This window comes from Danio aesculapii, chromosome 17 (assembly GCF_903798145.1).
Source record: "Danio aesculapii chromosome 17, fDanAes4.1, whole genome shotgun sequence".
Classification (NCBI taxonomy): Eukaryota; Metazoa; Chordata; class Actinopteri; order Cypriniformes; family Danionidae; genus Danio; species Danio aesculapii.
The window spans coordinates 21,897,934-21,915,976 of NC_079451.1; the positions used below are offsets into that span (position 1 = coordinate 21,897,934).

Here is an 18,043-nt window from a genome sequence, read left to right on the forward strand (position 1 = left end):
AATGAGCAGTCTGTATATATCTGGGTACAATCTAAAAATGCAGCTTACAGAAGATACAGTTGTGTAATACATATTGAATTTCATGAATAAGTTATTGCATGCTGTTGTCATTTAGTGTCATGTTGCAGAGTACAGTTGATCATAAAACATAAGAAGGACATTTTTTACTATAGTTATCTTATGTGGGCTCAAAAATATTATTGTTTTGCAGTTGAATTAAGCTTTTTTAATAGTCACTGGTAGATTTTTTTTAAAAGACATAAACACTTGGCTTTGATAGATTGTATGGCATAAATTTCAGCTAAAAACTTTTTAATGTTTTTGCCATAAATGTACTTGTAGAATCTACAGTAAGTTACTGACGAACTGCCAGAAATCAATTACAGCAAAAATACCATATTTACATTTACAGCAGCATTTATCTTTCTGTATATATACTTACTGTATTGTTTATATATTTACTGTAAACTATACAGGCATTTTGACAATGCAACTTTAAAATACAGAAACAGACTGCATAACTGTTCTACAGTAAAAATAAAATTCAGTTCACATTAGTTAAATACTGTGTAATTTACAAAAATCGTTAACAGTGTATATATATAACTTTATATATCACCTTTATACTGCATTTAGAAGTCAATAAACATTCACTAGCCTTTTAAATACAAAACTTTTTTTCTGAGCCTGTTAATAAAAACAAAACTAAAACAAATACAGTTGGAAAATATAATGGAAATACAGTGTATTTTAAAATAAGCTTAACTGCAGACATGCAAATTGCAAGGAGACATCGATATCTGGAAAAATATATTATAATTAATTTTATCATCAGCACAATAATGTTATCGTGAAAAATAAGCATTTATTAACCAGTAACAATGTATATATTGCATCACTAGCAACACCATTTTGGGAGTCTGAAATGTTTTTAGTAATTTTTTTGGATATGTTCAATTGGGAAAACAATACTAGCTATGTTTCCATCCTAAGATGCTAATTGAATTTATGCACAAAGCCGGAATATCGCATAGAAGATGTGCAAATAAAGCAGTGTTTCCATCCAGTGAGTCAAAGAGAACAAAATCGTCACTTCCTAATTAACTGGGGCCAAATATCAACAATAAATGGAATTTGCTGTGGTAGGAGAAGCTGCGTGAATCTTTTCATTATTTATTAAATGACTTAGAAGACAATGCTGACACGCAATGATCATGTGGTGGTTGAAGGCATGAGATTCTCTTGACAGTTTGGAGGTAATTCATAGTACTGAACACTAATACTGAAACTGTTAAGGTGTTGAATGACAAAAACAACATTTCAGATGTTTTACAATGAGCTCAGCCTGCTGGTTTGTCCATTCACACACTTTTTTTCTCTTATAGCATGTAAATCACATGACTTTTTTAATGCACATACTGGAATTTGTTCGGTAAAAGTGTTTCCATCGTAGTTTATGCGCATGTTTTCTTAACAAATAAAAAGTTTACCCTACTCAGTTATGCGTAACCAGTTTTTATGCGCATTTTCAAAATTGATGCGCAACTTGCATTTCCATCAACTGTTTTTTTTATGTGCATATCCAAAAAAAGGTGGATAGAAACATAGCTACTGTTATTGTCTCTGTTTCATATAAAAATGTGATTTTGTGAAAATGTTGTCGTCAGGTATACACATGTACTGTTGGTGCACAAACACTTGAAAATCAAAAGTGAGCCGAGTCACCCAGACCACACTAGTAACTGTGCAGCAACACTTTAAAAATCATTGTGAACACCTTAGCATATGCATAGAAACAGCCCTGTCAAGCACGTAGCATTTAGTTTTATAAATAAAATAAAAATAAATAAAAGTTGCTTATAAAAAATTTTAACTATAAAATCCTTGATATATATATTAACACCAGTGGGCGAATATTCAAGCTGCTGCAGTGCTTCTTAACGTCCTGCCGTTAGCCTTCCTTTAAAAGATTTAATTATAGCAATCATCATTAATAAATTTCAGGCATCATATTGTTGGCACTCTTTTATGAAAGCAATCTGGCACTTGAGGCAGTGCAACATAAAACCTCTGTTATCTTACATCTTTATTACTGGCTGAGCATCTATTTATGATCACCTAAATAAAGGCAACAGCACAATAATACCGTGGCCTACAATTCATGATAATTACAAAGTGCACATGCCAATAAAATCACAGCAATAATATAGTAAAGCAGATCGTACATAGGCACAGAATAAACATCTGTAGGAGCTCTGACTCTTACATGACCTGGTTACGGTTACTAGGGTAGCTGTGAGTGAATTTGGTGATAAAATTGACTCAGAGCCTGCAAGGGCTCTACATCTTCTCTCGATTTTAAATTAACTAGACCCACACACACGTGAAGGGGAGCTGCTGATTTTCAAGGGCACTTGATGTGTAAATGCGTCTTAGCTTCTATTGAAAGCAATACGTGAACTGACTTGCATGTCATTATCCAGAAATCAGCTTTGCTGGTATTAGATGTTGTGATTTGACATGTGGAAGATGGTTTTTGTGATCATTTGACAGCAGAAGCTGAGAGTTACCTCAGAGCAGGGCCACGACTCACGAGTTCACCTCTAGCTGTTAGCCGGAGATCAGGACACTGGCTGTGACTGAGTATAAAGAAATCTCTTGTGTCAGCATAAAGCAAACAAGACCCTATACAAGCTTGAACACACACACACACACACTTCTCACAAAACAAATCACTTGAGTGTTGCTATGTGGTTGCTAGGGTGTTTTGGGAGACTGCTATTTTTGTTGAGTATTGCTGTATGGTTGCTAAGGTGTTCTCGTAGATTATTAGCTTGTTGCCTTGTTGTTACTAAGGTGTTCTGAGGACTGCAAGAGTGTTATGCAACCCAGCCTAATTCTGAAAATGTACTGCTGTATACATTTCTGGAGAGCGCCAAATACGTCCCAGGAGCTACGTTTTTTTGCAGTTTTTGTTTTTGCTAATCCATCAGAGGCTGCTGCGTGCACTTTTTCAGATCTCAAACCTCTCTCGCGGGTGCCATTCGCTCCTGCTTTCATGTAAATCCACCAGAGGCCGCTGTCGTTGACTGACTGACCGTTCGACTGACCCACCCTCCTTCGCTAAACCCAACCAATAGTGTTTTCAAAAGCACCGATTGACCCGTCCAACCACTTCCCTAAATCCAACTGATAGTTTTCAAAAGAATTCAGAAAAAGAAAAGCCCTCGTCTGATTTTTACCACGTTTTCAGATTTTACTCCATTCTCACCCTGTTATTTACTTGTTTTTTCTTTTCGGCTTCTGTTTTTGTTTTACCTGCTTTCTGGAACCGCTCAAGTCTCCCAACGTACAAGGCAAGCTAACTGGACTAGGCATGGGCCGTTATACGTTTCTGACAGTATGATAACCTTGGATAAAAATATCACGGTTTCAAGACATCACAGTATCGTGTTTACTGCTGTAAAATAATTTATTTTTTTAATGGCTAAGTAAAAAACTACTTTTTTCCTCATTTAACACAATATATTACATTTTAGGAAACATTTATAATATTTCTACTATCTTCATTAGCTTCAAAAACACAGATTTCCTTACAACACATAAAAAAACACTTAAAAAAACTCTTTACATATACCTTAGAAACAGTATAACAAAACATTTTTGCGGTTTTAATACCTTACCTTTTCCAAACCACGGTAAACCTTAAAAGCATTATTGTCCCATGCCTAAACTGGACACACCGTTAACATCAGGAAAGCCGTCCATACGGAGGTAAGCAGTCAGCTGGTAAGAGCAAAAAGGAACGGCGTCATATCGCCCCAGAGCGTTCGTTTTAAAGATGAAATGCAACCATATGTAATTCTGGCTACATAATTCACGATCTCCAGAAATGTATATGTAGGCTACATTTTCAGAATGAGCCTATGTTGGTAGATTGTTGCTATGTGGTTAGAAAGGTGTTCTGGTGGATTGCTGGGTTTTCTGGGAGATTTGTTTTTGCAGAATGTGACATCTAATACTGTATTTCAGTATTTTCTTTTTACATTTGTGGCCTAAAATGACTGATATTTAGATTTTCTCAAAATCTATAGCATTATTTGCCTCTATTCTAATGTTTACTGTGAAAATACACAACACAACAATCTTTTAATTTTCTCTTTTAAAAGCCATTGATCTCAAAAGCCAAAATCTTTAGCAAAACCCTTGAAGGGCTGATATTTATATCATACAATCAATTATTTTATCTTTGAATAGCTGATGTGTTAGTGTATACACTACTACTTAAAAGAAAGAATGAAAAAGTAAGGAACTTTCTTTTTCTTTTCTTTTTGACAGAGATCTGATTTCAGTACTGTGTTACACTTTTCTGTTTGAATTATCAGTACTACTTGTGGAAAATAGAACAAAAAGCTAACATTTTGACTTTCTATTTAATATATATATTTTAAATGTATAAAAAATAACTGTCCCTAGATGTCATTCTTAAAAATGGGACTTATTTGGCAGACAAACAATGATGTATATTCCTTTCTTTCATTACAAAACAACTGGGATGAACAGACATTCGGATTTCTAAGCATGGCGCAATAAAATATGAGTCCCACCCAGACATAGGCCTAATAAATAATACAGCAACAAGCCACTTTCCTGTGTCTGCTCAGACATATGTGCCATATTGATCTGTAACATGTCTGGCCCGGCATTGGCTCCAAAGTGTGCCAATATCTGTGTCAGAAAACTGGGCCAGCTCCAGCACAATGAGAAATACGATCCCCTATAGCACATCAGCAGAGACCATTTTGGGATTTGGGAGTGTATTTTTTGCTACATGGAATAAAGAAACCATTCTCTGCTCATCTCACTGAGTACTAAATGTGGCGGTTCATGTTATTTTGAAGTTTACAAATAGCTGCATGTATTGCATAAATATATGTCAAACGGCTTAGACTTATTCCCAGGCATTGCACATTTATCAACATTTTGATCTCAGATGTTCTTCATTTTAAGTCATGTTATGGAATTGATGCATTCCTGTTAAATTCCTCAGTGACACACTTCTCAGTAAGACTTCAACCAAGCTATTTGGCTCAACTAACCATCACTGCTTCAAAGCAACAGTAACAAAAAAAGGCCAGAGACCATTCATCGTGACTGTTCACATTTACGTCTTTTATGATGAAATAAAAAAATAATAGAATTATTTCTAAAGACTAGAGACAAGTAATTGACCGCAACAATCAGGTTCCAAAAGTCAAAACTCCATTCATTTACTTTTATTGGGAAATAGATGTTTAACAAAAGCAGACCAGCCTTTAAAGAAAGACCTTCTTATTCTACTTATTTTTAAATAAATTACGTGTAATATCAGAATTCATGTAACTACAATACCCATGATGCTGTACAGAAAATTTCTCCCACCAATCAGTCACAGTGAGCAAAAATATTAGCTCCCCTGTTTATTTTTTTCCCCCAATTTCTGTTTGACGGAGTGTTGTTGTTTTTTCAACACATTTCTAAACAATAGTTTTAATAACTCATTTTTAATAACGGATTTATTTTTATCTTTGACATGATGACAGTACATAATATTTGACTAGATATTTTTCAAGACACTTCTTTACAGCTTAAAGTGACATTTTGAAGACTTAACTAGGTTAATTAGGTCAACTAGGCAGGTTAGGGTAATTAGGCAAGTTATTGTATAATGCTGGTTTGTTCTGTAGACTATCAAAAAAATTAGCTTAAAGGGGCTAATAATTTTGACCTTTAAAAAAATTAAAAACTTTTTTTATTCTAGCTGAAATAAAAAAAAATAAGACTTTGTCCAGAAGAAAAAATATTATCAGACATACTGTGAAAATTTCCTTGCTCTGTTAAACATCATTTGGAAAATATTTAAAAAAGAAAACAAAATTCAAAGGGGGGGCTTATAATTCTGACTTCAACTGTATGTATGTATGTATGTATGTATATATGTTTATTATTTTTTTGTTATATATAAACTAAGCTTATGCTTCTATAGATGCAACCAACAGATTTAAATTAACAGATTTATGGGATTGTAATTCTTTCCCCAATTAAACCTTTTAGTTCAAAGTGCATAGTCTTCAAATTAAAGTCTGTAATGTTATGAATCTCTGTTGGTTGGTTTAGTTTATAGCTTATAATGCTTTAACGAAGGCTATTTTAATATCCCCTTTACTGTATAACTATGAATCCGCACTGTAAAATAACAGTGCCATCTTGTGGCATAACACTGTATATCAGGCCTTATTAGTCTGACCATTGAGAGGGGAAGAGGGTCTAATGGGAATTTGATAATTAAAATAAAAACATTAAAAAGCTACAAAGTGCCCCCTTGAAGTGACACTCATAAAGAAAGAGGTGTGTGAGTTGTGTTTGTGTGTGCCTCCCTGAGCAGCTGTGTGCAGCGCAAAGCCTATTTAAAAGTAATTACTTTAATTAGACCGTATTAGAAGTGTTTACCTCACCGTATGGACACACTGAATAAGTGTGTGACAGAGTATAACACATCTGAAGAGTATCTGAATCCAACAAAGCATTTTGAAACAAATGATTGCCTCAAATACAAGTACAAACTATCATAATTGAAATAAGACAAACAATAATGATTAGTAATAACAATCCTATTTACCATATTTCTTTTTAGTTACAGTTGAACTATTTAAATTTTGTGTAAAAGTTCAGTAATGAAGTCTGCACTGCGCGCCAGTGCTTTTTAAAACTTTGGTGTATTATCTTAATAATAATTAGAAGGTCATGATTCAAACTTGATAAATAATTACTTTATATAGCTTTATTTTACATTCTTTTAGGAGATACAATACACGGACGTTTCGGCGCAATGCCTTCCTCAGTGTGTCAATTATTCAATGAGTGCAAATCGTGACCTTCTGAATAACTTGTGTAAAACCCAATGATTTCCAGCATTATTTGTAAATGATTCAAAGATCATCAAGAACTGAATTTCTGATTGGAGCGGACTATAAATCACATATGGTATTGCAGAGGCATCTGTCTTCACATCTGATGTAAGTGAAGAGAGCAGCTTGCCTGGTGCATAGGATGAGATTTTACCACAGCGTTAAGAAATCAGTTATGTCGTCTGCCAAGAACCTGAGGCTTAGTCAACATTACACATTTATCAACGTGTAAGGCCCAAACCAAAACTCTTTTCTAAACAAGCCTGTGGTAAGATTATGAATGCTTATGATCACTGATGGAAAAGGATTAATATTGCGTGCAATATGTGCACATATTTAGGTAGGGATAAGTCTTAAAAATGACTAAGCAGTGAGTTTAATCAGAGCAAATTGGCCCACTGGCGTCTGAGAAACACATCAAGACTGGAAAAGTACTGTTTGTATTTACAGTTGATATTTTTGTATGGGGTAAATGCAGATTGTAACTTTTTTAAGGGAATTGATTGTCTGAAATTCTGTCAACATCAAAAGATACACTGATTGAGCTTTAAAAGTTAAAAGTTTAAAAGACTATATAATAAAAGAGATTTTTATGACCTTCAACCCAAGATTACAAATCTTATATCTAAGTTTTGTGTGAGAAAAATGGTTAATTATTTAAAAATGCTATAAGAGAATTTAAATGCCCTATTTAGTGCTGTTAATAAAAACTATATGAATTAAAAATAATAATTAATAGTAGAAATATTTCAATAAAACCGAAATATTAGGTTTACAAAATGTATATCTAAAATGAATATAAATATAAAGAGGTAATGCAAATAACAATAGATTTATCAGTTTTAAAATAAAAATAAGTTATGTATTAAGAGAATCCAATGAAAAGAAGCATATAAATAATACTAACAGCACTGCCTGATTCATGAACAAATTGTTATTTTGAGTTATTTTTAGTACTTTTCCAGTTGTTTTCCTTCCTTTTTGAAGCGTTAAAGTTTTTTTTTTTGTAATCAGACAACAGTACATTATTCTTCCCCTTTGTATTCTACAGCGGGGAAGCCATACAGGTTTACAACAACATGAGGGTGAGTAAATTATGACAAATTAACAGTTTATGGTGAACAAGCTCTTTAAAGACAATGTAAATGGTAGAACTTCACTTTGAACATTATGTATTCACTTCTTGAAACAGATTATCCAGAAATCTCTCTTTAGTTCAATAGCACTTTTTGCTATTGTGCATCTCAGCCCTAGTCTTGTCTTGGCCTGTCATGTACCAGACTTCAAACACCATCCTAAAACTGGGCAACCCATTAAGCTAGACTTTAATCATCGCTCTTCAACCATTCACCACCAAAAACCTGTTAAAACGCATCAGTCTTTCAAAGGTTTAGCTCTTATGTTTTAACACCTGCTAATACAGCAGCCTCTTTTTTGTTATGCCAACAAAGTTGAGCACCAGCCTTTGCTCTTATGCTTAACAAATGCTGCTCTAATGAAAAACTACAAACTAGATTTGAAGAGCTACCTCTCAATTCGTGGATGGATGGACTAAAGGTGTAGTTAGGCTGACCCTGCAGGGGGGCACCCTTTCGAGTTGGTGGTCCTGTCCAGTGTCTGGGTGCCCATAAAGCGTCCTGCTGTTGGTGAATTTTGGAGGTGAGGAGTCTCCGACGAAGACTGCCCTCCGTCTTGGGTTGGAGGTTCAGTTTGCGAGTATAAAGAGGAAGAAGTTCATCTTCATCCTCATAGTATGTCCTATTCCAGCATTTCCCAGCTGGTTCGGTGGAAAGGCAGTCTACGTAGGCAATCATCCTGCATTTGACAAAACTGCCTTAGCTTCAGTCCAATTCAAGATGTTTAAATACAGGTTCCAACATCCAGCCTTTTACTTTTATCTCCACAGAGCCAAGAATAATAAGAGTTCAGAGAAACCTCCACTAAGAAACTTCCTTTCATGCCAGAGTTAATATTCTGCAAGAGCAAACTTAGGTTCTCCATAGGCAAAAAGGTTAGTGAGAAAACACATCTAGTGTTTGTTGTCTTCTTAACTATCCAAAGCTTTAGACTGAGGGAATACTTCACTACTCATGTTAGTTTGCCAGCTAATCTATAAACCAGGATTATCCCTTCACATCCAAGTGCTGCTGAAGGCAAGCTTTGCAGTGCAGATGGTCACCTGGAAGAAGGTGAAAAACAACATCGAACTGATGAAGGTACAACTGTAAACTTTCACTTAAAAAGGTGTAAATACTGTGTATATACAGTGTATATTTTTACAACAAACATTTGTGTATACAGTAAACTTTTTTAAATAGTTAATTTGATAATAATCTGTTTGCCGTTTGAGGATAAATAGTGACTACCCAGGCTCATTCTGCAAACATACCACTATGTACATTTCTGGAGAGCGCCAAATACGTCCCAGGAGCTACATTTTTTGCAGTTTTTCTCTTTGCAAATTTACTAGAGGCTGCTGTGCGTGTTTTTTGAGATCTCAAATTTCTTTCATGAGTGTCATTCGCACCTGTTGTTCTCGCATAAATCCACCAGAGGCCGCTGTAAACTGACTGACTGAATGAATGACTGACTGACTGACTGACAGACCAATCGACTGACCCACATTCCTCCTTCCCTAAACCCAACCAATAGTGTTTTCAAAAGCACAGATTGACCAGTACCCACCCACTTCCCTAAACCCAACCGACAGAAAAAGAAAAAGCAATCCAGAAAAAGAAAAGCTTTTTTCTTAAAGTTTTCAGATTTTACCACAATCTCACCAGGTTATTTACTTGTTTATTTGGCTTTCTCAAACCGTTCCATACTGGACTTGAACCCCGGACTTGAGTCGGCCGATGTACATGGCGAGCTAACTGGACAAACTGGTAACAGCGGGAAAGCTGTCCATATGAAGGAAAGTGGTCAGCTGGTAAGTGTGAAAAGGAACAGTATCATACTGCCCCGTATTTGTTTTTGTTTTGTTTTGTTTTGAAGATGAAATGCAGCCACGCGGACTTCTGGCTAAATAATTTGTGATCTCCAGAAATGTATATAGGGCTACGTCTATATATATATATATATATATATATATATATATATATATATATATAAATGTGTAAATGGCTTAATTTAATATAATTTTTTTATATATTTCTGAAAACAATCATAGTAAGAATGGCAATAATTAATGAATTAATGACAATTAATAAAAATAATTCAGTTATTGTAATGTAGTAGATGTAGGTATAACGGTACAAGAGTTGTCACAGAAATACCTCAGATTTGATTAAAATATTTTCATTTGTGTTTTGAACATTCAATGGGTTTGTAATTTAACGACGGTTAGTTAGCAATAATAGAATTTTTTTTTTTTTTGGAAAAACTAACCCTATAAGTATTTAAAAGCACTTTTACATCAAGGTTTGAGATGCCTAAATAAAGTGAATAAACTAATTGTTAAAAAAAATAACACAATACAACAAATACAGATCATTGAGATACTGTATAACAATCAGCCTCTGTCTTTCCCTATATCTTTTTAAATCATCTTGATTTTCTTGCACAGCTGTTTGTGGAAACAGTATAAGTAGAAAACCCAGAGAAATACGATATGACCAACAGATAGTGAGACAGAAAGAGAATTGTACTCAGTAATCTCCAGCAACTGTAACAGTCCAGATAATTAGTTCAGCCCCAGTATGGTTGACGTAAATCTAGGAGTGAACACAAATCCCTCACCAAAATATATCAACAATGCACTCCTATACTGTATTTCCGCACTTTTTGTTTGCATAGACAAGCTAGATATAATATAATCATCAATTTTATCGTGATCAGATCTGATTAAACTCCATCCGGGGTCTAATCCAAGCCCTTAAGCTCAATTCTTTGGATGAGCGCCAAAGTCAGAAACTGGACCACAAGAGAATTCCAGCAACCAGAAGCTGACCTGCCAAGAGCTCAAACTTACATGCTGTACAAGCACCCTGGCCCAAAGACAGATTTTCACAGAAATACTATCACATCCTCATAAATCTAGGCTTATCATTTAGCATGCCTGGCAGAAAACGATGAATGAATGTCTGTCCTATGTTCCGTGTTACCCTAAATGAGTAACATGCACATTTTATTGAAGTTAACAGTGTGACGTGGCCACTTTGAGGGATTAATCATGGAGCAGGAAAATTCAGAGTTTTCAAAGTCTCCTTCCCAGACATATTGTGAAGTATGCGTTTGTGTGGTCATCGCTCATTGGTCTGCAAAGCATCTGGATTCACTTAATTGAATGAGCAGTTATACATTCCATAAGAGGTGGTGCAAATTTGCTAAACTCTGAGATTCTGTTTTTTTTGTAACAGCACACTTGTTCCACTTTTGTGTACATCATGAGACAAAAATAAAAACCTGGGGTACTTCGGAACTTCACAAAATCCAGTGGGTTTGAATAGAGATTGTGCGCCACCACTTGGAGCAAGTGTGCACTGCCTGAGCCCCTGATTTACATTACACGGACCGTAGAGTTGGAGGGTTTTAACAATAGTTGCTGCATGGGGTTTCTGTAATCTGGCCAAAGACACCTGCTGGAGCAGACAGTACGCTCAGCTCAGTGTGCACAGGTCTATTGTTGTCTCCATTTGGAAAACTTCTGTCCTTTGTTATTCTTGACTCAATGGACGTGACCTCATTCACATGGAGCTGTTGTGTGGGCAGTTGCTTGTCTTTTCATATCCTGAATACTAGTGTATTAAAGTTAGAGATCTGCATACAGTATGTACAGCACCTGTGTATAGACAGTAAACACTGTGGTGTCTAAAAATCTAAGGCCGAGGATTGTGCAATATTAACAAAAATACTTATACCTTAATATTTTGAGGCTTTCGTTTTTGTAGTATTGTGAAAAATAAATAAATAAATAAATAAATAATATATTGCGAAACAATTTTGGTTAGTTTATGTATGTCATGGTTAAATATATACAATACTAAAACCACAAGTAAGTGGCAGCAAATCTCGTAATGAGTGATTCAATTAATTAAATATATTTTTAAAAAATATTTACAAAATTTACAATTTTGATTACCTAACCATTCATTTAAATTTAATGTTTAAAATGGGTAATTTAATATATATATAATAATAATACTGGCGTAACGGTGGCGCAGCGGGTAGCATGATTGCCTCACAGCAAGAAGGTCGCTGGTTTGAGTCCCGGATGGGTCAGTTGGCAGTTCTGTGTGGAGTTTGCATGTTCTCCTCCGGGTGCTCCGGTTTCCCCCAACGTCCAAAGACATGCGCTATAGGTGAATTGAAAAACTAAATTGGCCGTAGAGTATGTGTGTGATTACAGGAGTGTATGGGTGTTTCACAGTGTTTGGTTGCAGCTGGAATGGCATCCGCTGCGTAAAAAACATGTGCTGGAAAAGTTGGTGGTTCATTCCGTTGTGGCGACCCCTGATTAATAAAGGGACTAAGCTGAAAATGAATGAATGAATGAATAATAACACTGCATAATTTTTAATTGTCATTTATGTGATAGCATAATAAATATCCAGTATAATGCCGTGATGCCTGTGATTCACATAACATTTTAAATGGTTTATTTTAGATATTACTATTTAATTTCTAATTTCTAAAGAGGTACTTTACAAACGTAATGTTCAGCATAACACGGAAATAGTATTTTACAGGCTAGAATTTAAAGATCAGTGCATTTCAAATAAAGTTTAACACAAAGTTCCAGTGTTCATTTCAGCTTGAAAGCTGCTCTCATTACAGCAAATGGAAGACATGCACAAATGTACATATTTCAGATACCACTTGTTTATATATATAGCCATCTATACATCCCTGGACAATCATTTCTACTGTATTCACTACCGGTCAAAAGTTTGCGGTCAGTAGGATTTTTTAATGTTTTAATATAAGCTTATCCTGCTCACCAAAGCTGCAATTATTTAATCAAAAATACAGTTAAAATTGTAAAATGTTATTGCACTATAAAATAACTGTTCAAAAGTAGTTTATAATTTCATTCAATAATTTATTTCAGCGATTTTAAAGATGAATTTTCAGCATAATTACTCCCGTCCTTAGAGTCACATGATCCTTCAGAAATCACTCTAATATTAATTATTATTATTAATATTATTATTAATGGTAATAGCAATAAAAGTAATAATGACTGGATGAATAATTTCATTTAAAACTACATGAAATAAAGCATTTATTTAAAATTTTTATAAATATTGAACAGTTTTTTTATATTTAATAAATGCCGCTTTGATGGACAGAATAATAATTTTAAAAAAAAGTTACAACATGAAAAACTAACTGATCCCAAACATTTGACCGGTAGTGTAAGTTGTTAACCTAAAGCTGGTAATGGCATGCTCTCAATTCCAGTATTCAGACTACCAGTATTCACATACACATACAGTACATAATTGTTAGTAAACTTTGAGGATAAAGAAATATTTCATGAGTGTTCAGTGTCGAAACGTCTTCACAGTAGTGCACCACATAGTTCTTCCAATAATAAATAACTTGATTTCACAAGATCTTCGTACAGTACAAACAAAACCACCCATAAAACACATTTTACTGATGTTGCGTATCATGCACTCCCACAAAGAAGCATCTTGGAGGAGGAAACCATTTTCAACTTTAGGGGTGCCTTTGAACTACATTATCAAATACTCCCATCTGTCAATGTTTTGAATATACCTCGTTCTTTCCACAATGTTATAAAAAATGAAGTAACACCAGGAGACTTTTATTCAACAAATCTGATTTAACCCCAGTGGTGTCTCTGAAATGAAGAATGGCCTCTTTGCTTATTATCTCCACCCTGAAAATATGTGTGGGCCAAACTGGATGTTGCAGGGGTTCAGACTCAGAATTTCACTAATGTGGAAGGGAGGGTCGACTCCACACATGTCTAGCGACTGAGACCCTCATAATGGGCTGACATATCTGGAATGGCCATCATTCTTCAGGCTTCAAGCCAACCCTGGCTAATGTCCACAATTCATAACTGTCACAGGAACTGTATATGATACAGGAAAAAGTGCATAATAAGACATTTATGCTAGCATGAGACTCAAATGCAGGTGTTTTAACAATTAAGCCCGGATAATGACTCTGCGATTTGGAAAAATGATCATCACGACAGCTGATCTGCCCATAAGGCCTAATCGAATGCATCTTCAGTCCAAAGTAAGCAAGAACAACTCAAAATCCCTCTACTTGAACAGATATGATTGGTCCTTTGGGGGTGGATCGCAAAATGAGCGAGACAATAATTGGATTACCTCCAATCAGCTGCTCTGGCTTTTCTGGAAAACAGTAAAATGGAGCAAGAAGTAGGCGGGAACCTTTATCTAGGTCAAGGAAGCTTCATTTATTTTAAAAAACGACTTACACAGAAGAGCACTTTCAGGCTTTTAAAGTGAATTACACTTCACGAAATAGCAGTCCCTGCCTCCCACGAGAGTTGTCTTGACTCCTCATTTGAGTCACAGAAGGACGCTGATTTGATTCAAGACCTGAGGAGCAGCTGACAAACAGAATGCTCTTTTAGCTGCTCATTAAGGAGCCGTTAAATCCATCTCTCCATCATGTGACACTTTTAGAGAAGCCTGTGGGTTGTGGGTCGCCGCATGCATTTGCACCCGGCGATTACACCTCTGACAACAGGAGTCAGTCCATAAAGCAACTTTACTTTATGAGAGCAAACGCACTCACTTAAACGCTGGTGTGCAGTGTGTTAGCATACAATTAGCTTAAAAAAGAAAATCCACAAGCGTTTTTGAGGGAGAAGAGAAGAAGCGCTGCTGGTGTTGATGTGAGTGATATGAATACACTTGTTTTGGAGCTTGACTTTAAAGCAGAAGCCTGTCTCAACCTGCACAAAGCCCTCAGCTACAGGCGGACTGCATCCAAGTTCATGGTGCTGCTGCTGCAAAAGGACAGCTTTCTGTAAACAACACTGCTGACAGAACAATGAGGATTGCTTCAGGGCAGATTTCTTGCAATTTAGTGGATATGATCTTCTACATATCTATTGCAGTCCATCAGTTGAAGAGAATACTGAAGGAAGACGCATTACTGAACCAAACTAGGCAGAGGAAATTATTGAATATAGTGTAATTAAATGTATAGTTGACCTAAGAATGAATATTTGCATCATTTGATCATCAAGTTGTTTGTAAACTTGTATGACTTTCTCTCCTCTTTTGAACACCGAAGAAGATACTCTGAGCAATATTGTCAACCAGACAGTTGACAGAACATATAGGGAAAAATATATTCTGCTGTCAACTGTTTGGTTTCCAGCACTTTCAAATATACCCAGCAGGCACACAACATCATAAGATGTTAATAGTAGGTTAGATTTAGGTCATGACGTCAGGTGACGAAAATTCAATGTCTAGTCAGCGTCTAAGGACAGCGTTATTTTGACGTCCAATAACGACGTGAAAGTTCATTGATATTTGGAAAATTACCAAAATCCAACATCTGATAGATGTCATAGTGGTAACATCCACACAACATTATGGTGTAACATGATTAGACGTTAATATTTGGTTGATTTTATGTTGATTTTAGGTTGAATGTTGGACATTGACATCGGCCTGACGTTGGGTTCTGACGTCAACCCGATTTTCATTTCCAAACAAAATCCAACGTCCCCACGACATTGGGGTACGTTCGGGTACAACGTCAATATGATGTCATTTTGACATCCTGTGCCTGCAAGGAAATCTCAAATGTCCCCACAAAAATAGCAATACCAGTACATTTTTTAATTTCATGAATAAAATAGCTCTAAAATGCAGAATCAAGTATTTTGAAAATGTAAAAATGCTGATTCTTTTATGTGAGGATTGGTTTTAGGGGTAGGGGATCGAATATAGTTTGTACTGTATAAAACTCATTACGTCTATGTGAAGTCCCCATAAAGATAGCTGTACAAGTACAGTATGTGTGTGTGTGTGTGTGTGTCTTTAGTGTTTTGTATAATAAAATAAAAGTTCAATAAAAGTGACTTTGTTAAACGGTACAGTTACATTTTTTAAGCTGGAAAGCTAACATAAAACTTTACAGATGGTGAGATACAACACTAAAAACTAGCTTGAGAACTGTTGAACAAATGGTCTATTTTCGGCTTTTTCTTTTTGACCCTACTATCAAAATACTCCAGAGGTCAGGTAAACTACTTTTGAATAAGTTCATTTTGAAAATCACTGACTCTAACCAGACGTGACAAAAGCACAAAATACTAACATGACCTTTGGGTCACTGGTGAATGAAAGAGGTGACTGGTGTCGCAAAAAATCAGGTCACCATGCTGGGCAGATTATTTATGCTTGGCATGAAAAATACACTGGTAAACAAAAAGGCAGACAAGTAGAAAAAACGAAAGAAAGGCTAAACAAGAACACAAATCACATCATCATCCATTCAAAATAATACAGTCACACATACTTACAAGCAAGCTAAATAATTATGCATGACAGAAAGTTTTTTCAACAGAAACTGAAATCAACCAAAACATCAAAGTTTGCAATCATTTTGATGCTTTTAAACCTCTAAAACTTAAAGAGAGAGTTCACCCAAAAATGAAATTTTACTCACCATTTACTCTTCAATAATTTATGAGTTTCCAAAAGAAGATGCTTTGAAAATATTGCAAACTAACCTCTGACCTCCTCAAAAAAATACAATGGCTGGCTTATTAATGGCTACTGGTTTTTAACATTCTTACAAAAAATTTAACTGCATGAAAAAGAATCTTTACATTTCTTAAGATTTTTTTTTCCCACTGAACAAAGTCATCCAAGTTTAGAACAATGAGCATGAACAAATGATGACTAATCTCAATGTATAGCTTAACGACCCCTGCAAATGAAACGCAAAACATTTTATACACTATTTAAAGACCAAACAAGCAACAGAAAATAACAGCACGGAGCCAAAACTGCAAAGAACGACAATGCTGCAACACTTGCATCTCAAACGTTCAATACCACAGGATTAGTAACTGTTCACCAGAGATCACATGAAAGACAAATCAGATAAAACTTTCCTCTTTCCCTATAAACATCCCCCTCATCACCTCAAAAACTCGGCACGGTAACTTTTCTGACAGATTCCCCCACTGGCAGCCCAACTTCCTAGCAGCAAAACAAAGGAACCGGAGGAGAGAGGATCGCTTTGAAACTGAGCAGGACGTTAACTAACAGCTGAGCTTAAATCCCCTCCCTTTGTCTTCAATCAGGGAACTGTTACACTCCACAACTGCAATAACTAATGTCTCCAAGTTGTTCTTTGTCAGTTTTTCCTCTGGTTTGGAAGATCTGCCACTTACCTCTCAGACAGAACATGGTCTCCTGCCTCTCCCGCTGTGTGTTGGTATTTGCTGGGAAGTGTGTCAAAAGAGTTTTGCAGCGCACTGTCCTCACACAGCCCAGCGCCCCAGCCGGAGCAACCGCCCCCCCCAACTCCGTCCCACACAGGTTCATAGACACTATCTGAACCCCCCCCCTCCTTCCCTTTCACCCACGTATACACAGAGTGGCAACCTGCCAGCTCATGCGCTCTGGGAAAGTGTTATCCAATCCCATGCTCCTGCCGTTCCACAGGACTGACACTACTCCAGGACAAAGGACAGAGAGGTGGAGAGATTGCGGGACAGAGAGACTCACTCAGTTTAGTAGACCCCCTCCTTTTCTGCCCCCCTCTCTCTCTTTTCATCCTCCGCTGCAGCGCCGCAGTGCATTGATTGTTCTTAACGTAGCTGTCAGCAGTTCAGCCGTCGTTGGCTTTTGACAGGCAGTTAAAGTTAAATATAGCTAAATCCCCTCGACTCAATTGTTTGTTACAGAAATAAAAGGTCATTGTCCTGGGCTGTCATCAGACGCTAATGCTTAGACTAATAGCCCAAACTCACAAAACATGCTTTGTGTGATGCATTTTGACCATGTCATGTGCAGGTAGTTAATCTGATAACATGTCAGAGCAAACACACGTGAAGTGGATTCATGTACACAGATTTTTCTTGTTTGAGTTACACGACATAAGACTGTAGTCAGCAT

The 18,043-nt window shown here is 36.1% G+C and overlaps 1 protein-coding gene across 3 annotated transcripts in view; it reads right to left on the reverse strand.

The window, feature by feature from the left end:
- The window catches only part of nhsl1a (NHS-like 1a), a 73,448-nt gene that overhangs the window by 32,171 nt on the left and 23,234 nt on the right, over nt 1-18,043 (reverse strand). The window contains exon 1 of one of the 3 annotated variants that reach the window (XM_056476391.1): nt 17,317-17,431. The exons of the other annotated variants lie outside the window; for them this stretch is intronic. Within the exon in view, the coding sequence (XP_056332366.1) occupies nt 17,317-17,332 (16 nt within the window). The 5' untranslated portion in view covers nt 17,333-17,431. Of the gene's footprint in view, nt 1-17,316; nt 17,432-18,043 lie in introns of those variants that run through there. 3 annotated transcript variants of the gene reach the window in all.